The following is a 22848-nucleotide window of genomic DNA, read 5'->3' as shown; positions in this document are numbered from 1 at the left end:
CAGGTCATACTATTTCTGCAGGCTTGATACCTGTTGCATCTCCAGGGTGTTTTCTTCTTCCAGGAGAGGTAGTAAAGACTCTTGGAGCCCAGGTGATCTTTATAAATCCAGGTCCATTCACTCCCCCCAACCCCGCTTCAAACCCTACAATGGTCCCATTTCACTGGGATAAAATCTAAATTCCTATCATGACTTGCAAGGTCCTCCATGATCTGGCCCCTGCTTATCGCTGCAACATTACCTCCTGTTCAACTCCTCACTCAAGGGCAAGAGGAGGTCTGAAATCATCTTACCCAAGAGCTAGCAAAACAGCTGCACATCCCAGAAGTTCCACGACAGCCCTGATTTGAAATAATCCGTCTTTTTCTTTCAAGTCTAGTATCTAAATAACACGGAAATCCTATGTTTTACTCCAGATACCGGGCTGGACAAGTAGTCCGGACTGTTTCTCATCTGAAGTGGCACGTGTTACCCTCCACACCCCAATTTAGGGCTCAGGAAACATGGTGCCCAAACCCCGAACCCTCGCATCAAGAAGTTTGTATCACTGTGCACCAGCCCCTGCTAAGGTCGCTCCTCCCTGCGGGCCAGGTAAGTTGTCCCTCGGGCCAAGGAGTGGCGTGACTTCAACTCCCGAGTACCCCAGTCATCCGCCCAAGCACACTTCCAAATCCCTGCTCCCCCGCAGCTGCCCACGGGGACACTCACATCGGCTGGCTCCCTGCGGGGTCCCTCGCCACTCCGCAGCCAGCTCCGGCTCAGCTCACTGAGCTCCGGAATGGGTTGCACCTTGAGCCGCACACTGTCCCCGGACTGCCGGATCATCTCCACGATCTCGTCCCTGGACTTGCTCTCCACGTTGTGCCCATTAATCTCCACCAGACGATCACCCGGCACCAACCCCAGGGCCAGGTCCTTGGTGCCCGCACCGGGCTCAGCAAAATGAACCACCCTCCGGTAGACCTGGCCCTCGGGGCCCCGATCCAGCATGGTTGTGCGGCGCAGGGAGAAGCCGAAGTCTCCAGTGGGCCGTCGCTGCAGCTCCAGCTCCCGGAGGGCAGGCGGTGGCAGGTGCACCACGGGGGGCAAGCGCAGGTCAGCCGGGAACCTTTTAGTCACCAGCTCAGGCACTCGGGACCGGGGCCCTGGCCGAGGGATGCCTGCGCTGGGATGCTGCACCAGCTGTCCCTCTAGAGTCCTCGCCTCCACCTGCGGGGACGGGGCCGCAGAGTGCTCGGAAGGGGTGGAGGTTTCTGAGGCACTCTCATCCCGACTCCGCTGGGAGAAGGAGAAGCGTTTGACAATCATCTGTGAGTTCTGCTTGGCCAGGGAGCCAAACTTGGCCGCCCGCTGCAGCACAGAGCCGCGGAAGCTGCCTTCCTCACCCTTGAGGTCATCGCTGGAGCTGGCGGTGCTTAGGTGGCCCGAGTCCAGGATGACGCTGCCCCTGTTGCTGTCAGAGTCAATGTCGGTCAGGTGCAGGTCGGAGCCACTGGCCACCTTGATGGGGATGGGGTTGGAGATTTCCAGGCGGGTCTTGGACTCACGCTTGGAGGAACGGTTCAGATTGAAGAAGCCACGACGCAGGCTCATCTCCTCCAGGCTCCGCAGCTCTGCCGCCGACATCCGCTCCTTCTTCTCCTTCTTCTCCTTCTTCTCCTTCCGCCCGCCATCTTTGTCCTTGTCTTTCTTCATTAGGTTAAACATGGTGGGGTACAGCTTTTGGGGGTGGCACCCCTGGGGGATTACGGGTGCTTAGCACAGGGCCCTGGTACCCCGCCTCGCTGCTGCAAACAGAAACAGAGAGAGAGAAAGAGGTTATTCGAGAGGAGCCTCTTCCTGTGTCTCCAGTGCAGACCAGGCCAACTAATGAGCACAGCTCGTGGTCGCTGAGAGCTAGCTCCCTAAGCGCCAGGTGCTCTGTTTTATACAATACCGTCTCTGTTAAGCCAGTCGTCATAACACTGCTCCAGGAAGGTCTGTGATTACCCCCATTTCACAAATAAGGAAACTTGAGGTTCAGATAGGGTTGTAAAAGCCCAGACTCCAAAGTCTGTCATTGCCTTTAATCCCTGATAGGTGTGCACAGAGGTGGCGTCTGGGAGATGTGACCTCCTGGCAAGAGGGCGCCATCAAGCTAACCTGGTACCCGACTGAAGAATCAAACACAAAGGCCATCACCTCCCCAGAGCCAATAGCCCAGTAAAGCAGCAGACATCACATGCTATTTGGCTCTTTGCTAAGCCTGTGATCCCCACGGAAGCAGCCTTAGCCACCGCCTGACAGAAGACCTCAAAGAACCCACCCCGATTTGATGGCTACCACTTGCTGGGCACTTTATACGCATTACCTCACTCGAACCTCACAGCATCCCTGCACGGGAGGGATCATTATCTCTACTTTACAAATGAGAAAACAGGGCTCAGAAAATTAAGTATGTTGTTAGTTGTCACACAGCCAGTGAGTGGCAGTGGTGGGATCCCATGGCAAATATTGTTTTCTCTCTAGGTCCTTGGCGCCCAAAGTGAAGTAGGGAGGGTAGGGGAAGTTCCACACTGAGCCGAGGACAGACAGCTGAGAGGTGGGGGTGGGTCTGCTGGATAAACAGGATCCTGAAAAACTCATATCCTTTTCCCCAGACCAACAACTAAATATAGCCTGGGGAAGAAAGTCGTGGCAGCCTGAGAGAGAATGCCAGCTCCAGGGCACCTGTGCCTACGATGCCAGCCTTCTGCCCCTATGCCCACCCGACTGGGGACAGGACTGAGCAAAACCTGGTGGGGGTGGAGTTGCAAGCCAGGGGACAAGTTCTAACCAGCAGCGAACAAGAAGGAGAAATAGGCCATACCGCCTAATTAGAAATTAAATGCAATTTTTTTCTCTCTCCGTGAAGGCCTCCCCCTCTGAGTTCTAGACACGGGACTGACAAGCTCACTCCTTCCAGCAGGGACCTTCTGCAAGACCTGGGGAGGCCCGTCCTGTCCGTGTACCCCACTGCCACAATCAAGCAAGGCCCTCCAGGCTCCCCCATCCCTTGGTGAGGGATCCCTAGCCCAGGTACAATGCCAAGGATGACTTCAGGCCAGGAACTCCCAAGGGTCCTGGTGCACTGGCTAATTGCTTCCTCCAACGTCCAGCACCCTGACCCATAGGTTCCTGCGAGATCAGCGTATTCTTCCTAGAGCAGTACTCTTCACAGAAATATAATTCAAGTCATATATGTAATTTAAAATGGTCTCGGGTGCCTGGGTGGCTCAGTCAGTGAAGTGTCCAACACTTGGTTTCAGTTCAGGTTATGATCTCATGGGCCCCTCATTGGGCTCTGCACTGACAGTGTGGAGCCTGTTTGGGATTCTCTCTCTCTCTCTCTCTCTCTCTCTCTCTCTCTCTCCCTCTCCCTCTCCCTCTCCATCTCCCTCTCTCAAAATAAATAAATAAATAAATAAAATAAAATTGTCTAGCAGCCACATTAAAAAAGGTAAAAAGAAACAGGTGAAATTAACTTTAATGATATACTTTAATGTAGCTATATTCAAAACACTGTCGTCTCAACATGTGATCTTTCTGAAAAATATTGAGGGGCGCCTGGGTGGTTCAGTCAGTTAGGTGTCCAACTTCGGCTCAGGTCATGATTTCACGGTTCATGAGTTTGTGCCCTACATCGGGCTCTGTGCTGACAGCTCAGATTCTGTGTCTGCTTCAGATTCTGTGTCTCCCTCTCTCTGTCCCTCCCATGTTCATGCTCTGTCTCTCTCTCTCTCTCTCTAAAAAATAAACATTTTTTAAAAATTTAAAAAGAAAAATATTGAGATATTTTACATTCTTTTTTCCATATTAAGTCTTCAAAATCCAGTGTGAATGTCATACTTAAAGCACATCTCACTTCAGACTAACTACATTTCAAGTATTCAACAGCTAGTGGCTATTGAACTGGGCAGCACAATTCTACAGAAATCTTTAATTGTAGAGCATATCCAAAGTGATGGGGAATCTGGCCCAGTTACTAGCTCCCTGTGGATCTAACAGGCACCGTTTCCCCCTCTGACCTGTTTCTACCTAGTAAGACAAAGCTCCTTCTGAACCTTTTGGTTCGAAATGCTCCATGCACAGTACCTGGAAATAGGAAGACAGGAAATCTAGGGCCCAAGAAGTGCAAAGCCAGGGGCAAACTTGTCCTGCGGAGTCTGGACTGATCTGGGATGGGGGAGTACCTGACAGCAGGCATCCTCTCTTATGGGCTCTATTTTGACACGGGGAGTCTCTCTCTCTCCTCCTCAACACTGATGGAGTGTGGCACAGACATACCATATACCAAGACGTGGGATCTTCGGCTGGTCACTGCCCACCTTACCCTTCACCCATCACTTCCTGCACTGTCTTAAAAGGCTGATTAAAAAAAAAATTGGGGGGGGGGTGGGGGCGCCTGTGTGGCTCAGTCGGTTAAGCATCCGACTTCGGCTCAGGTCATGGTCTCACGGTTCGTGAGTTTGAGCCCCGCGTCGGGCTCTGTGCTGACAGCTCAGAGCCTGGGGCCTGCTTCAAATTCTGTGTCTCCCTCTCTCTCTCCTTCAAAAATAAATAAAAACATTAAAAAAAAATTTTTTTAATAAAAATTAAAAAATTTAAAAAAATTCTTAATGTTTATTTATTTTTGAGAAGGAGAGAGGCAGAGTGTGAGCAGGGGAGGAACAGAGAGAGAGGGAGACACAGAATCCGAAGCAGGCTCCAGGCTCTGAGCTGTCAGCACAGAGCCCGATGTGGGGCTTGAACTCACGAACCGTGAGATCATTACCTGAGCCTTAGATCATGACCTAAGTTAGATGCTTAACCGACTGAGCCACCCAGGCACCCTTTAAAAGGATGATTTAGGGGCGCCTGGGTGGCTCAGTCGGTTGAGCGACCAACTTCGGGTCAGGTCATGATCTCACGGTTTGTGAGTTCGAGCCCGCGTCGGACTCTGTGCTGACAGCTCGGAGCCTGGAGCCTGCTTCTGATTGTGTCTCCCTCTCTCTCTGACCCTCCCCCACTCATGCTCTGTCTCTCTCTGCCTCAGAAATAAATAAACATAAATAAAATAAAATAAAATAAAATAAAATAAAATAAAATAAAATAAAATAAAATAAAGTAAAAGGATGATTTAGAAAATGGCTCCAGGAGCGCCTGGGTGGCTCAGTCGGTTGAGCGTCTGACTTCGGCTCAGGTTATGATCTCACAGTTTATGAGTTCGAGCCCCACGTCTGGCTCTGTGCTGACAGCTTGGAGCCTGGAGCCTGCTTCAGATTCTGTGTGCGTCTCTCTCTCTCTCTCTCTCTGCCCCTCCTCTGCTCGCACTCTGTCTCTGTCAAAAATAAACCTTAAAAGAAGAAGAAGAAGAAGAAGAAGAAGAAGAAGAAGAAGAAGAAGAAGAAGAAAAAGGCGGCTCCAGGGGTACCTGTGTGGGAAATGAAGAAAGAAACCCACCCTGGGGACTGGAAGGACACAAATGAGTATCTTGGCCTCAGCCTCAGCCCAACCACGCAGAACCCAATGCCTACAATGCTCTCCCCTCAAGACACTCCTTTTGGTCTTCAGTTCTTACTCTGCTATCCTTCCCCAACCCTGGCTCTTTGCTGGGAGCCAGACACCTGTGTAGTACCAACAGAAAACAGGTCCCAGAATTCTAGAACCTTCGGGCTGGAAAGGTCCCTGAGAAGTAATTTAATGTAAATCCGTGTCTTGGCAAAAGCCTGCTCCTCGCTGCGATTGTGACAGGCAGGAACCACACACACCGTCACAGCAGTAGCACAGGAGACAGCGCTGGCCAGGAACGTTAGCAGACCTGGTATCTAGGCCTGGATCCGCCAACAAATCGCTAGGGGACCTTGAGCCTGTCACTTTGCTCAAGGTTGGACTGGATGATTTGGTCTCTTGTCGCTCAAAAATTCCAAATATCTAAGTCTCTTGTGGACACAGTTTGTTCATTAACCTTCTGCCAAAGTTACTCCTCTCATCCCAACCCTGGAGCCTTTGGAGACTGAGTCCACTTCAGCCCTTCCCTCATCATCCCTGTCCTGCCACTGTTAGGCACACAGCTCACAAGGTACCCCTTCCCCACTGTCATCCCTCCAAGCCTGTCTGGGGCTACCTGCAACCTCCCTGTCCGGGTCAAACCTACAGTGCAGCCGCTCCTATGCTCCTCAGAGCTCACGTCTCCAGAGACCTGGGCTCTGTCACCTTCCTGTGGACCTTGCACTTTTCACCATCTTCCACCCTCAGGTTCAAAGTCTCCAGCAGCAATGACATCAGGATCTTCCCACTCTTCACTCTGGGCTGCAGTTTCTACCCGCCTCCCCTTGGTCTCTTACCCTCTCCAGTGAAGGTAACCTTAGAGTTTGCTGACCTCCTTCTCTGTCTTTCTCCCCTCATCCTACTCCAGGAGGCCTTTCCTAATTTTAAGTGGAGGAAAGGTATATATAAAAATTAGGGTATGTGCCCATATCATCTTGACCCTACTACTAACCCGATCAAAGCAAAGTACAATCGACTGACTCAACTCGGCTGCCTTATCACTTTAAGACAGAAAGCATTTTAAGGGCAAGGACCCTTCAACTCAAATATGCATCTTGCAGTTCATCAACAGGGGAAACAGTTTACATATTCACACAATGGAATACTACTCAGCAATAAAAAGAGAAAGCAACTACTGATACAACAGGGATGAATCCCAAAAATACTATGTCAAGTGACAGTAAAAGAAGGCTTTGACATAAGAGTACATACTGGTGAGGCTCATACAGTACATAGAGATGGTCCCTGACTCACAATGGTTCGATTTACAATTTTTCAACTTTACAATATGCACATATGAAAGTGATAGGCATTCAGTAAAAATTATACTTCGAATTTTGGATTTGGGTCTTCTCCTGACCTAGCAATATGCAGTAGGATGCTTTCTTGTGATGCTAGGCAGTGGTCCTGGTCGGCCACACAATCACAAGGGTAAACAGCCGATGTGCTTATAGCCATTCTGTACCCATGCAATCATTGTGGGTTTTGTTTTTTTTTTTAAGTTTATTTATTTTGAGAGAGAAATAGTGAGCGTGCAAGCAGGGGAGGGACAGAGAGAGCGGGAGAATCCCCAGCAGGCTCTGCACTGTCAGCACAGAGCCGGATATGGGGCTCGAACCCACAAACCGTGAGATCATGACCTGAGCCAAAATCAGGAGTTGGACACTTAACTGAGCCACCCAGCCGCCCCAACCATCTTGTTTTTCACTTTCAGTACAGTGTGCAATCATTTACATGAAATATTCAACACTTTATTATAAAATAGGCTTTGTGCTAGATGATTTTGCCCCACTGTAGGCTAATATTAATGTTCTGAGCACAATTAAGGTAGGCTAGGCTAACCTATGACGTTTGGCAAGTTAGGCGTATTAAATGCATTTTTGAGTTATGATATTTTCAATTTACAATGGGTTTATCAGGAGGTAAACCCACTGTCAGCCAAGGAAGATATGTATAGACAGAACTAACCTGTGGTGAAAAAAAATCAGAACCGTGATTACCTCTGGAAGGTGGGGAGGCGGGTAGGGGTGGCCATTGCCTGAGAAAGGGCATGAGGGAACTTTCTGGAGTGATGTTCATGTTACATTACCTTGATAGGGATTTGGGCTGACAGATGTATACATGTGTCAGCAGTTATCAAACAGTGCACACGAGGTTTGTGCATTTCATTATGTGAAACAGGCACTCAAAAAAAGAACTGGAAACATATACTGAAGTCTAGTTAATGATACATACACTAAAGTATTTGGGGCAAGGTATACTGATGTCTGGAATTTTTTTTGAGATGTATCCAAGATGTAAGATGGTTTGATGGATGGATCAAGGGATAAATATGTGATAAAGTGAGGACAGTAAAGTGTAAATTGTAGAATCTAGGAAGTGGGAGGGGTATTCACAGTAAAATTCTTTAACTTTTCTAAATTGTGATAAAATGTTGGGGACAATCCATATCTATCAAGTACCTACTAAATGCAAGAGAAATGAAACTAAGAAAGAGCTTAGGCTTCAGATGTCAGGCAGCAAACGTGGGACCAATTCTGAGGTAATAGCTATGCAATCCTGGGAAAGTCACTTAGTGCCTCTGTGCCTCTGTTTTCCCATTTGTAAATGGAGATAATAAGAGTACAATAACAGGGGTGCCTGGGTGGCTCCAGTTGGTTGAGCATCCAACTTCGGCTCAGGTCATGATCTCACGGTTGGTGGGCTCGAGCCCCATGTTGGGCTCTGTGCTGACCGCTCAGAGCCTGGAGCCTGTTTTGGATTCTGTGTTTCCCTCTCTCTCTCCCCCTCCCCTGCTTGCGCTCGCACGCTCTCTCTCTCAAAAATAAATAAACATTAAAAAAATTGTTAAATAATAGTACCTACCACATAAGGCCTGGGGACTAAATGAAATTGGTATATAAGCCCTCCATATAACACCTAGCCCAGGGTAAGCCCTCAAGAATGGTACCCAATCATAGCAAGGCACATTCTTATCATCTAAATGGGACAGTAGACAGAATAATAAAGTACAGAAATGACTATCAGCCCAAGTGTGACTAAAATAAGTCTAAACATAAAATCTTAGTGCCAGACAGAACCTTTTTTTTTTTTTTTAAGTTTTTAAAGTTTATTTATTTATTTTGAAAGAGAAAGGATGCATGCATGAGCAGGGTAAGGGCAGGGAGAGAGGGAGAGAGAGAATCCCAAGCAGGCTCCATGCTATCAGTGCAGAGCCCAGTGTAGGACTTGACCTTACAAACCAGGAGATTATGACCTAAGCCAAAGTCCGACGCTTAACCAACTGGGCCACTCACGCGCCCCTGGACAGAATCTTTGTATGTGGAAAGTAAAGCCCAAAGAAGTGAAGGCAATCCAATGAGCACACGGCCAGGCTGGATCACACTGGCTCGAGTCCAGAGGCCCCATGTAGCTACTGCCAAAGACAAAACGCAAGCAATTCATAGATGCAGAAATATGAAAGGCCAACAAACACAAACAGGTATTCAGCCTCAGTCATATCACAGACACATGAAATGAAACAGAGACATGCTATTGTCCACTTATCAGGTTAGTAAAAACTACCATCATTAATAACATCAATCTAATAGAAGATAGGAAGCAGGGTATCTGCTATGTGTTGTTGGGAGTATAAATTGGTATAAGGGCAAGTTGGTGGTATCTATGAAAATATTTAAATGTACATATTCCTAGACTGGGCAATTCTACATATAGGACATCTACAGATATGTCCACACAATAAACATGGCTGATCTTTGCACCATTGTTTGTAATTCAAAATTCTGTCAATACAAAGATCGTATCACTAGGGAAATAGCAAGATTATAGAACTGGACAGTTAAAAAGAATGAAGGGGCGCCTAGGTAATTCAGTCGATTAAACATCCGACTTCAGCTCAAGTCATGATCTCATGGTTCATGGGTTCGAGCCTCGCATAGGGATCTGTGCTGACAGCCTGGAGCCTGCTTCAGATGCTGTCTCCCTTTCTCTCTCGGCCTCTCCCCTACTTGGGCTCTCTCTCTCTCAAAAATAAAAAATAAACATTAAAAAAATTTTTTTTTAAAGAATGAAGATTTGTATATACTAACCTAGAAAGATTCTATTCTACATTAAGCGAAAAACTCAAGTTGCCATATAGTTTTTACTAAAATTTTAAAAACTATGTATATGTGTGCATATATATTCATGGAGATTATGTATGTGCAATATTTGCAAATGCATAGAAAAATGTATGCTCTGGGAAAGAGACAGATTTTAGAAGAGTCAATGGCTTTGTGTTTCATCTATATTGTTTTAATTTTTTACAATGAGAATATTTAGCTGGTAGGGGTGTATGTGTGTGTGTGTATCTAGGCCTAGGGGCTTTATTTCATTATTTTTTTTTTCAATGTTTCTTTTTTGAGAGAGAGAGACAGAGGCAGAGAGAGAGGGAGACACAGAGTCCAAAGCAGGCTCCAGGCTCTGAGCTGTCAGCACAGAGCCTGACGGGGGGCTTGAACTCATGAACCATGAAAGCATGACCTGAGCCGAAGGCGGTCGCTTAACCAACTGAGCCACTCAGGCGCCCCTAGGCCTAGGGGCTTTGGATAGTGGGATTATGCATAATATTTCTTCTACTTTTCTATATGCTCTTTATTTCCTACAGAAAAAATTTTTTAATATTTATGTAAAATTATATTTATGAAACATGATATTGCATATAAATATAAATAATATGTGCATATGTGATAAATATGTTATATATAAGATATATATAACAAGCTTTAAAAAAAATGCCTGAAAAGATCCATTACAAGATTTTGTCTGTGGTTTTCTCCATGCAGTAGAGGCAAACAGGGGTAGTAACACTTTAGCTTTTTAGCTAATAGCCTTTCCCAGCATATGTTACTTTTGTGATTTTAAAAGATTAGAAAGAAAAAAAAAAAGGAAGGTTTGACAATCCACTTAGCATTTAGGCTGTAAACCAAGTTTGCAACTGTAAGTTCAAGGCTTGCCATCTCATGCCTTAGGAAAGTTTCAGTGACTTGGGGGACTTGGTTAAAATAGATCTCACTAGTGTCTTGTGGCTTTAAGTGGGGACATATTTAAATGGGTCACCCTGCAGCTGGCAAAATAGAAGCCCCAGGAAATGGAAACTATAACGTTAGAATCCCAAGACAAGGCGCCCAGACTTGGCTGCTGTGGGTGGACACTTAAAAGGGTCAGTCCTCCCCACCCCACTCCCAGACCACACTCATAAATAAATACAAAGGAAATACTTTCCCAAGAGAGCCGGCCTCTCTCCCTTGGCCTCTGACCTCCCTAAGCGGCCGTTTCCTACAGCCCAGAGGCCTTTCTCGGCGCCAGTCCATACCAAGGTTTGCAAAAGCGACCAGGCAGGACTCGAACAGCAGCACCTGGCCGGTCCCGTCCCGGCCGGGGCCCCAGCCGAGCGGCGCAGAGGGACGCCTGTCGCCTTCGCCGCCACCGCCACTGCCCGAGCCTCTCTCCCAGCCGGTCCTGCTTAGAGCTCCGCAGCGCCCCGTGACTCAAGACCAGGTCACACGGAGCTTATCTAGCTCCAGGTGTGCTCGCTCCGACTGCACGCTTCTCACGTGACATCAGCCGGCCGGCCGGCCCAACCGCCCGCCGGCTCCGGCTCCCTTGGAACCCGCGGCGCTCAGCACTTCCAGGCAGCCGGCCGGTGCAGCCGCAGCCCCGCGGCGCCTCCCGCCGAGATACCGTCTCCCCTGGAACGCAGCGATCCCGCAGGCCCCGGGAGGAACGACGCGGGAGAGGTGCCAGGAGCGCGGCCAGGTCCCCAGCTGCTCTTCCAGGTGCACCTCCTCAGCCCCAGGAGGGGTTTGCCGCAGTCCGCTGGGCGCTAGACTCCGCTAACCACCGCCCCCCCCCCCCCCCCATTTCTGTGTGACCTTCAGCAAGTCCCGTCCCTCTCTAGGCCTCAGCTATTTCAACTGTAAAATCTCCATGGGCCTGAGAGTTCAGACTTGGCCAGGAGCCCTCGCCTTTGCCGGGAGAGGTATTCTGCTCAACTACAAATTGCAGGTTCTAAATCCTGCTCTGCCTCTGAACTGCTGTGTGACCTTGAGCCCATCATCCAACATCTCTGAATATCAGAGGATAATAAAAATAATCCCCTGTAAGCGATGGTAAAGTACCTGGCAGAGAGAAAGGGCCAAGGGCCTTGTAAAACCCTCAGCCCTCAGTTTAAACTGCTGCCTGACTATAGGCTCTTTGAAACATCAAGGGAATATGGATAATTGACAAGCCGCACCACTCCCACCTCAAGGACAGTGAGGTGGGGAGAGGAGTGGAGGCTTTCCAGTTCTGCTCCCCACCCCTCCCAATCCGGCTCCCAACAACACTCTCTAATTCAGGCTACCTCAGAAAATGCTGATGGGGGGGGTGGGGATGGGGTGCAGTGAGCAGATCTTAAAGTACCCAGGGCCTGACCCAAAGTAGAACTTCAAGCCCCCAGCCCGAGTCCTGGGGGAACCTGTTAATCATAGCACAGGGTGGGCTGGGCCCTCCCATACCCTTGAAACTTTAAACTACACCAGGTCAGAGCCCCTCCCCTTTCCCCACCACACCAGGGAGAGGCCTGGGACAAGGCTGGGGGCCCAGAGCCACCAACAGGACCCGGCTCACATGGATGATCTAGTTCCCGTCTGTGGCGTCCACTTCAGGTGAGGGGGGTCTGGCTGGGGACAGACGTCTGGTTTAGAAGGAGCAAGAGCAGCCGTGCTGCTCTGGAGACCTGTGACACACCAAGTCCGGATCAGGGCTTCCTGAGTTCCAGCAACTAACTCCCTGCTCCACCCGAGTAGGGTGGATTCTCCCTTTCACACTAGCCCCAGTGCTGCCCCACCCAGTCCAGCTTCAGGTACCTGCCTCTGGGGGACCCCGCACATTTCAGGCCCGATTTCTGAAGACACACGCACCCTTTAATGAGCAGCCTCAAGCTAGGCCGGTGAGGGGGGCTCCAGGCAACAGGCTGGCTACCCAGACTCCCAGGGAATGAGGTGGAGGCACCAGGCAGGAGGCAGGAGGGGCACAATCCACGTGAGGGCTTCTGAGGAGAGCCAGGGGCACCGGAGGAAGCCCTTAGGCACACACCCTGGCACCTGAGCCAGGCCCGCAGAGAGTAAACAAACTAGATACTCAGAGCTGCCAGGCACCAGGTCAAGTGTTCAAAGTTCAAAGCTTCCAAAGGAAGTGACCACCAGCACTCATTCTATCCCTCCCACACTCCCCCCTCCACCCCCACCTGTGATCCTTCTCATTTCCCTAACCCTCCAACACAATAGCTTCCCCCATGGTCTTCCTGGAATATGAGGCCCCAACTCCAATGTCCCCAACCCCAAAGGAACAAGCACACCTCCACCCGAGGCTATCTATAATTAGTCATGTCCAGCAACCAGGAGGATGTTTCCTGGAAAGCCCTCATCACAAAAGGACAGAGGGGAAGCTGAGGAGGTGGCAGGCCATTGACAAAGAGCCAGTGAGGTCTGTCAGGAAGCCAGAGACCTCAGGAGAGCAACTTTCAATATCCCCAAATAGAAAGTAGCCTCTGAACCAAAAGGGTGGGGAAAGTTAGACAAGGCCTGGCCCATTGCCATGCCAACAGGAAACCGACCTGCCCAAGAAAGGGCTCCAGAACTGGTAAGAACATGGAAAGGTGATCTTGCTCTTAACTGTCTGGTTGACCTTCCCTCCCTTCCAGCATGGACCCAGTGCATACACACTTCGGGCAGTTCACTCTCCTTATGGGGAATTACAAGGCCTCCTCAGCAACAGACATGCCAGGTACTCCAAAAGACAAATGAGCCCACACAAACCAGCCTGAATCACTGGCCAGGTGAAGGGGGGGAGGGAACCCAATTCCATAATTTTGGGAGTCTGTCAGAGGGCAGGAAGGCTCCAGGCAGGAGAGCTCCTCCCAAGAAGCATTGTCCCCAACCTCTCTGCACAAACACAAACCAAGAGGACATTGCCAAATACATGCCCGGTTGGCTGAGTAGGCCAAAGCAGTACCCTTAAAAAATACACCGTCTGCCTCCCCCCCCCCCCATGCCCCCCCCCCACCCCGTTCATTCTGGCTGGAGCCTTTCCAACTAATCAGCAGGGCACATGTGCCTTGCAACAGGGTGACATCCCCATCCCCCCTCCCTGCCCCCAACAAAGCCCCAATGTGTGCTATGTCCCTGCAGGCCTTATCTCAGCCAGGAACATGACCCACTCCTCACCATGCTTGGTACCAAGCCGCACCCCCACCCCCCACCACCCCCACCACAGGGGTGTGGAGCAGCTAACCTTACCACCTCGCCTCCCCATTGGCGAGACAACTGGCATGACAGGTTAGCAGGGCGGGGCGTCAGGGCAGTCTCTCCCAGAGGCCTGGGGCAGGCTGTCCGACCTTCCCACACACACCCCACCCCTTTGCAGGGAAAGGTGAGGTGAGCAGCCAGTCACAGGGGACAGACAGCACTCCCTAATCTCCAAAGCCTACCATTCACTCACCCCCGTCTTCTGTCCCAAGGGGAGGGGGCCTGGGGAAGCGGGGTCTCCATTGTTTTGCCAGCTGTCTAGCAGCTGCTCCTTTGAGAGGAGCCCGCTGTCGGCCTGGCAGTGAAAGGGTGAAGGCCGCTGGGAGGGATAAAGGGTTCGGTGGAGGTGCTCGCCTTCCCCGCTGCCTTCCTCGGAGCCTCGCTCGGTCGGTCGGTCGGTCGGCCTGGGGGGGAGGGGGGGGGGCCTGGGCCTGGCCCCGAGAAGCCCCCTATCCCGGAGGCTGCAGCCTCCACCCCGCAGCCCGGGGCCACCTGGGCTCCCCTCAGCCCTCAATCCCCCTAAACCGAGGGCCACCCTGCCCTGCCTCCGCGCGCTCCCGAGCTGGCACAAGGGGCCGGAGCTCCCCTCCCCGCCCCTCCTTGTCGGCCCCCATTCCCGGGCGCCCAGCTCCGCGGCGCGCCCGGGGACCGGAGCCGGGAGTCCGGGCCGCCGCTTCCAGGGGACAGTGGGGGAGGAGGAGCCGGCGGGCCCCGCCGCCCGCCCGCCTTCCCGGCCCGAGCCCGCCCCGCCGCCCCACCCGGCCCGGGCAGCCCCCGAGCGGCCGCCCCCGCCGCCCCGCGCTCACCGGCCGCCGGAGCCCGCCCGGCAGGCAGCAGAAGCGGAGACGCGGCATCCAGCGGCCCCGGCCCGGTCCGGGCTGGAGCGCAGCGCGGCGCAGCGCAGCGCCGCCCCCCGCGGCCGCGCGAGCAGAGCCGAAAGGGAGCTCCCTGCTGGCGGCTCCGGGGATAAACGCCCGGCCTTCCTGGCAGCGCCTGGGCGCGCCTCCAGAACGGGCCATGCGGGCACGGGGCGCTGCTCTGGGAGCCTTCTGCCCGCGTCCGAGAGGCCTGGAGCTCCCGTCTGCGCTGGGCGCCGGAGGCAGCTGGGCACGCCCAGGGCAGGCACCGTGCCCGCATGTATAGAACAGGTTCCTTCCAAGGCCGGCACTGGACTCCGCGCGCTGACTGTGTCCGAGAGGGTGCTGCCCAGGGCAGTGCTGTGCGGAGGACGCATTCGAGTCTTGCTGGTCACATCTTCCCAGGGTGGCTCTGCAGGGGCAGACATAGGGCGCTGCTCGATGGTGCCAGATGGCTTAGGCCGAAGCAGACACTGCCCGCATGTCCAGGGTGGCACTCACGGAATGTACTCCCCAGGGTGGTAGCTTGGTCTGAGAGAGCCCTGTCTCAAGTGCAGCTGCCTGAGGGGTGTACCGGGGCCCAGGAGACGCAGCCCTCAGCGGTGATCACTCAGTCCCCAAAGGAGTCCAACGATGCTAATAAGATTAACACCTTTCAGAAGCTTCTTGGTTTACAGGTCCTGTCATGTCCTCATCCAGTGAGATGTTTACCCAGGAAAGGATTATAGGTGTCCTGGGAGAGGTCAGAGGTGTTTAGAGACCAGTCTTCCAAGGTAGGTGCTATATCTTGAGTTTGGAGATGGAGAGGTGGATGCTTCTACAGGCAGTGTGCATACTGGAGTGGGATACCCCAGAATGTGGAAGAAACTGACTGCATGGTGCGGGAAGAAGGGTGTAGCAGACAAGAGCAGCTGCCTCCACAGTTAGCCCAACCAAGAATTTCTGCAGACAGAGGGGGCGGAAGCTGACAGATCAGGGAAGGTTAGAGCAAGGGGGCTCAGGAGCAAAGAGGTGAGTAAGAGCTGGGAGATCCTGAGGAATGGACCACACCCAGGATGTACATTTTGGATAGAGGAATAGTGTGCCACCCAAACTCGATTAAACAAATTTTTATTGAGAGGCTGCTGAGCGCCAGGTGCAGCCCCAGGCACTCCGGGGGACACTGAGAAATCAGACATAGAACCTCTTTCCAGAGAACTCACACAGAAGTGAGCTGTGACTGCAGGAGGGTACACCACACTGTCATCCCTAGGATGAGACAGTGACATCCCTAGGATGAGGACATGACATTGAGTGAAACCTTGGAGGCTGGGTTGGACAATACTATCATTACCTCTTCCTGAGCACCTACTATGTGATACACACACTCTCCATTCCTCACAACAAACCTATGACAAGAGACTATTATTATAGATAACGACTGAGTGCATGGACTCTGGAGTCAGATTACCTGAATTCAAATCCCTGTCAAGTCCTAGCTGTGTTACCCTGGGCGATTTACAAAACCACTCTATGCCTCAGTTTGCTTATCTGAAAAATGGGGATAAATAACAGTGCCTGCCTCAAAGTTTATACTGAAAATCAAATGAGTTTAGTCTTGGGGTGGCTGTCTGGGTCCGCTGGTGGAGTGTGCAACTTTTGATCTTGAGATTGTGAGTTCGAGTCCCATGTTGGATGCAGAGATTGCTTACAAATAAAATCTTTAAAAACAAAAAACAAAAAATGAGTTTTGTCTTTTCAACAAATGATGCTGGAACAACTGCATATCCATAGGCAAGAAAACGAATCTAGACAAAGACTTCTCATCTTTTATGAAAATTGAAATGGATCATAGGCCTAGATGTAAAACACAGAACTATAAAACAGATAGACGATAACATAGATGGAAACCTATATGACCTTGGGTATGGTAATGATTTTTAAAAAATTTTAATCCCAGCATAGTTAACATACACTGTTATATTACTTTTGGGTATATAATACAGTGATTCAACAATTCTGTACATTACTCAGTTCTCTTCATGAGAAGTGTACTTTTAATCCCCATCACATACTTCCCTCACCGCCCTCCCCCCCTCTCGTAACCGTCAGTTTGTTCTCTGTAGTGAAGAGTCTGGTTTTTTGTTTCTCTTCTTTTTCTTTGTTTGTTTTGTTTCTTAAATTCCACCTATCAGTGACATCATATGGTATTTGTCTTTCTCTGACTTATTTCACTTAGTATTATGCCCTCTAGATCCACCCGCGTTGTTGCAAATGGCAACATTTAATTTTTTAAGGCTGAGTAATATTCCATTTTACATATGTACCCACCTCTTCTTTATCCATTTCATCTATTGATGGATACTGGGACTGCTTCCATAATTTGGCTATTGTCAATAATGCTGCAATAAACATAGGGGACCATACATCTTTTCAAATGAATGTTTTCCTATTCTTTGGATAAATACTCAATTGTGGAATTACTGGATCATATGGTAGTTCTATCTTTAATTTTTTGAGGAACCACCATACTGTTTTTCTGGAGTGACTGTACCAGTCTGCTTTCCCACCAACAGTGCATGAAGATTCCTTTTTCTCCACATCCTTGCCAACACTTGTGTTTTCTATTTTAGCCATTCTGACATGTATGAGGTGGTATCTCATTGTGGTTTTAATTTGCGTTTCCCTGATGATGAGTGATGTTGAGCATCTTTTCATGTGTCTGTTGTCCATCTGGATGTCTTCTTTGAAGAAATGTCTGTTCCTGTCTTCTGCTCATGTTTGAATTAGATTATTTGGGGGTTTTTCGTGTTGAATTGTATAAGTTCTTTATGTATTTTGGATACTAACCCTTTATTGGATATGTCATTTGCAAATATATTCTCCCATTTACTAGGTTGTCTTTTAGTTTCAATGATTGTTTGCTTTGCTGTGTAAAACTTTTACTTTGATGTAGTTCCAATAGTTTATTTTTGCTTTTGTTTCCCTTGCCTCAGGAAACAGATCTAGAAAAATTGTTGCTACAACCAATGTCATGGTGATGATTGTTTACATACAACATCAAAGGCATGATTCATGAAAGAAAAAATTGATAAGCTGGACTTCTTAAAAATTAAAAACATCTGTTCTGCAAAAGACAATACTAAGAGGTCACAAGCCACAGACTGGGAGAGAAAATTTGCAAAAGACACATCTGATAAAGGACGGTTGTCAGAAATATATGAAGAACTTTTAAATCTCAACAATAAGAAAGCAACCAGTCCTATTTAAAAATGGTCCAAAGACTCGAACAGACACTTCACCAAAGGAGACATATAGATGGCAAATAAGCATTTGAAAAGATACTCTACGTCATATGTCATAGGGAAATGCAGATTAAAACAACAGTGAGATATCACTGCACACCTATTAGAATGGCCCAAATCTAGAACAATGACAACACGAAATGCTCACAGGCATGTGGAGCAACAGGAACTCTCATTCATTACTGGTAGGAGTGCAAAATGGTACAATCACTGTGGAAGACAGTTTCGCAGTTTCCTACAAAATTAAATATACTCTTACCATATGATCCAGAGATTTCACTGTTTGTTATTTGCCCACATGGGAACTGAAAACTTCTATCCACACAAAAACCTGCACACAGATGTTTAGAACAGCTTTAATATAATTGCCAGTATATAAGCAACCCAGACATCCTTCAGTACCTGAATGGATAAACTGTGGTAGATCCAGACAGTGGAATATCATTCAGCACTAACAAGAAATGAGCTACCAAGCCATGAAAAGGCAAGGAGGAACCTTAAATAACTATGTGAAAGAAACCAATCTGAAAAGGCTACATACTGTATGATTTCAACTCTATGACATTCTGGAAAAGGCAAAACTATGGAGACAATAATAAGATCAGTGGTTGTCAGGGGCTGGAGGAAGGGAGAGATGAATAGGCAGAGCACAGAGGATTTTTCAGGCAGTGAAACGATATGATATGGATACATGTCATTACACATTTGTCCAAACCTGTGGAATGTACAACACCAAGAGTGAACCGTAATGTAAGCTATAGACTTCGGGTGATGATGGTGTGCCAATATCAGTTCATCAGCTATAACAAATGTACCACCGTGGTGCAGGATGTTGATGGCACGCGGGGGGGGGGGGGGGGGGGCTGTGCCTGTGTTGGGGCAGAGGGTATACGGGAACTCTGCACTTTCAGCCCCATTTTGCTATAAACCTAAAATTACTTTTAAAAATAAAGTTTCTTGGGGGAGCCTGGGTATCTCAATCAGTTGAACATCCAACTCTTGATCTTGGCTCAGGTCATAATCCCAGGATCATGGAATAGAGCCCCACACTGGGCTCCGTGCTAGGTGTGGAGCCTGCTTAGAATTCTGTCTCTCTCTCTCTCTCTCTGTCTCTCTCTCTGCCCCTCTACCCACCCTGCTCTCTCTCTCTCTCTCAAATAAAAATAAAAATGAAATTTCTTAAGTTTGAAATAATGAAATGAGCTAATATATAAAAAGAAGAGTGTCCAGCACATAGTAAGCATTCTATAACTATTAGCTTTACTATTCACGTCTGTCCTAACTCATAGCTATGGAAACTGAAGCACAGGCAGATTTGTGACTTGTACACAGCCTGCAAGTGACAGAGTCAGGATTCAAGCTGAGGTCCCCAAGCCTCCAAAGCCCATGTTCTTCCCCCTACAACATGACAGTGAATGAATAGGCATATTAACATGTATCTTTTGGGGGCACCTGGGTGGTTCAGTTGGTTGAGCGATTGACTCTTGATTTCTCAGGTCATGATCTCGAGGTTCGTGAGTTCAAACCCTGCACTGTCAGTGCAAAGCCTGCTTGGGATTCTCTCTCCCTCTCTGCCCCTCCCACCCCATAAATAAACAAACTTAAAAAAAAATGTTTTGTTTATGTGTGTCCACATCTAGGCACTGTTGGGGTAGTATAGAGTATTCTTTTTTTTTTAATGTTTATTTATTTTTGAGGGACAGAGCACAAGCAGGGGAGTGGCAGAGGGAGGGAGACACAGAATCCAAAGCAGGCTCCAGGCTGTCAGCACAGAGCCTGATGCAGGGCTTGAACTCACAAACTGTGAGATCGTGACCTGAGCCAAAGGCTGACGCCCAACTGACCGAGCCACCCAAGCACCCCCTAGCACTGGGTATTCTTAAGAGCTCCTCTAGCCTGACCCAGGAAGCAGTTTCAGAGACCGGGTAGGTTTGAAACACCAAGATAACATCCACAATGACTGGTGGGCTCATGGTCTCATGGTTTTTAGTCTTTTACTTCCCAAAGAAGTAATCCCTGCCAGGGCTCTGTGTGAAAGTAAAGCACCTCTCTCCCCCTTGTAGAAAAATGTCAGAGGGGTGTCCACATAAAATAGCCCAGATGACCGTGGAAAGGCCAGTTTTTTTTCCCCCCAGAAGATTCCTGAGCTTCTAAAGCAATCTGACTTTAATCAAGGATCCCCCTCAGAGAGAAACCTGGTGATAACAGTCGCTTACGTCAGCAGAGCCCTTACTATGCAGTCAGTGCTGTTATTACCCCCATTTTACAGATTAGAAACCAGGCTTAGGAAGGTGAAATAATCTGCCCAAGGCCACGTGACTAATACATAGCAGAGCCTGGAATGCTTGCTCTGATCACACTCTGTTGGGCTGTGTCCCGGGTGCAGTGGAAAGCGCATGGGCTTTGGAGCCACACAGCCGGAGAGGACACTTGGCCTAGCAGCTGCTAGCAAATTCCTTAGCCTCCTTACGCCTCAATTTCCTCCTCTATAAAAAGGGGATAATAACAATGCCTGCCTCACAAGGGTATGAGAGGATAGAACAAGCAAACTCATTTAAAGCAATTAACCCAGTACTTGATACATAGTAAGTGGTTAACAGATGTTAGCCCTTATTAATCTCTCTGAACCTTTAGTTCCTTATCTGTAAAATGGGGGCTAATAATAGTATGTAGGTCACAGAGTTATTGTGAGGCTTACGAGAAATGGCAAATGACATGTGAGATGAGACTGTTATGGTGGCAAACTACCATACCATGGTCGTCCAAAAAGGGTCGCAGATAAGCAAGCCAGCTTTTTTAAAAAGCCCACAGAATTACAAATCTGCCTGATAACAAGTGCTATTCAGATGACAAAGGCACACCTTGAATATTTTCCCTCAAAACGCATTTATTAGCTTAAGATCCTTTATTTCTTTGCTTCGAGGCTTGGAGTGTGGGTGGAGAATGCTCTCCAGGAAACTTAAGTCTAAATTCTTTTTCCTTCTTTTTTTTTTTTTTTTTTTTTTTTGAGAGAGGGGCACAGAAAGAGAGGGAGAGAGAGGGAAGCGGGGCTCACCTGAAGCCAGGTTCAACCTGAAGTGGGGCTCACCGGAAGGGGGCTTGAACTCACCAACTGTGAGCTCATGACCTGAGCCAAAGTCAGATGCATAACAACTGAGCCACCCAGGCGCCCCTTAAATCTAAATTCTTAGAAGACAGTACTTGCAGAAGTTCAGTCCAAAATAAAGGAGCACATCTCTGATATGACATGCAAATGTTTTATTTGAGGAAAGTTCAAACACATACGAAACTAAACAATAATATAACACACACCATCCCCGCCCCCCCACCCCCGCCCCAAGTATCCATTGCACAACTTCAATAGCTTCCAACTCAAGGAAAATTTGTTTCAACTATACTCCCTCCTACCCAGTAGAGATTTTTTTTAATGTTTATTTTATTTTTGAGGGGGAGGGGGCAGACAGAGGGGGGGGACAGAAGATCTGAAGCAGACTCTGTGCTTATAGCAGACAGCCCTATGCGGGGCTTGAACTCAGGAACCTTGAGATCATAACCTGAGCCCAGGCATCCCTACCCAGTAGAGTTTTGAAGCAATTCCCACACATCATATCATTTCATCTGAAAAGATTTTAGTATAAATCTCTAAAAGATAAGGATTATTTTAAAAACAAAACCACAATACCATTGTCACACCTAAAGATTTTAAACAATAATCACCTAAAGGGTGCCTGGGTGGCTCAGTGGTTAAGAAACTGACTTCTGCTCAGGTCATGATCTCGCAGTTTGTGAGTTTGAGCCCCACATCGGGCTTTCTCCTGTCAGCATGGAGCCCACTTAGGAACCTCTGTCTCCCTCTCTCTGCCCCTCCCCCACTTGTGCATGCACACTCTCGAAATAAATAAATGTTAAAAAAATTATTTTTTTAATTTTTTTAATCTTTTAATGTTTATTTATTTTTGAGAGAAAGAGACAGAGAGCGACAGAGAGAGCGAGACAGAGAGCGACAGAGAGAGCATGAGCAGGGAAGGGGCAGAGAGAGAGGGAGACGCAGAATCCGAAGCAGGCTCCAGGCTCTGAGCTGTCAGCACAGAGCCTGACGTGGGGCTCAAACCCATGAATCGTGAGATCATGACCTGAGCCAGAGTCAAGCGTCAGACGCTCAACCAACTGAGCCACCCAGGGATGCCCTCCAAAAGGGGCGCCTTTTTAAATTTTTTTTAATGTTTTTACTTATTTTTGAAGGAGAGAGAGAGAGAGACAGAGCATAAGCAGGGGAGGAGCAGAGAGAGAGGGAGACAAAGAATCTGAATCAGGCTCCAGGCTCTGAGCTGTCAGCACAGAGCCTGATGTGGGGCTCGAACTCAGGAACTGTGGGATTATGACCTGAGCCGAAGCTGGACGCTCAACCGGCTGAGCCACCCAGGTGCCCCCCCCAAATTTTTTTAAATAAATGAACAATAATTGCTTAGTATTGTCAAATAATCAGTGTTCAAATTTCTTTTTTTTTTTTTTTTTTTTTTTATATTTTTAATTTTTTTTTTTTTTCAACGTTTTTTATTTATTTTTGGGACAGAGAGAGACAGAGCATGAACGGGGGAGGGGCAGAGAGAGAGGGAGACACAGAATCGGAAACAGGCTCCAGGCTCCGAGCCATCAGCCCAGAGCCTGACGCGGGGCTCGAACTCACAGACCGCGAGATCGTGACCTGGCTGAAGTCGGACGCTCAACCGACTGCGCCACCCAGGCGCCCCAGTGTTCAAATTTCTAATTGTCTCCATTAATGTCTTTTTTAAAAAACTGCTTGTTTGTTTGTTTGAATCAAGATCCACATGT

General features: G+C 48.7%; 1 protein-coding gene and 1 long non-coding RNA gene across 20 annotated transcripts in view; one reads left to right on the top strand and one right to left on the bottom strand.

Moving 5' to 3' along the window:
• MYO18A (myosin XVIIIA) overlaps window positions 1–14796 on the bottom strand; it is a 102875-nt gene extending 88079 nt beyond the window's left edge. For 16 of the 19 annotated variants that reach the window (XM_060646849.3, XM_060646851.3, XM_060646852.3 and 13 more), the window contains exons 1-2: window positions 14681–14796; window positions 709–1787 (exon numbers count right to left, since the gene is read on the bottom strand). In XM_060646849.3, coding sequence (XP_060502832.2) covers window positions 709–1707 — 999 coding nt within the window. In that variant the 5' untranslated portion in view covers window positions 1708–1787; window positions 14681–14796. Of the gene's footprint in view, window positions 1–708; window positions 1788–10900; window positions 11033–12195; window positions 12318–12488; window positions 12609–14680 lie in introns of those variants that run through there. The other 3 variants (XM_060646835.3, XM_060646833.3, XM_060646834.3) reach the window with 3 other exon arrangements.
• On the top strand, window positions 13878–17990 carry LOC145713119 (uncharacterized). Its single transcript, XR_014136058.1, has 3 exons — window positions 13878–13998; window positions 15409–15504; window positions 17707–17990. It is a non-coding gene; the product is annotated as an uncharacterized LOC145713119 (long non-coding RNA).
• The last annotated feature ends 4858 nt before the right edge of the window (window positions 17991–22848 follow it).

The sequence above is a fragment of the Panthera onca genome, chromosome E1, assembly GCF_046562875.1.
Source record: "Panthera onca isolate mPanOnc1 chromosome E1, mPanOnc1 haplotype 2, whole genome shotgun sequence".
NCBI classification, from domain to species: Eukaryota; Metazoa; Chordata; class Mammalia; order Carnivora; family Felidae; genus Panthera; species Panthera onca.
Note: the sequence above shows the minus strand (reverse complement) of the source record. Positions and strands in the feature narration are given on the sequence as shown.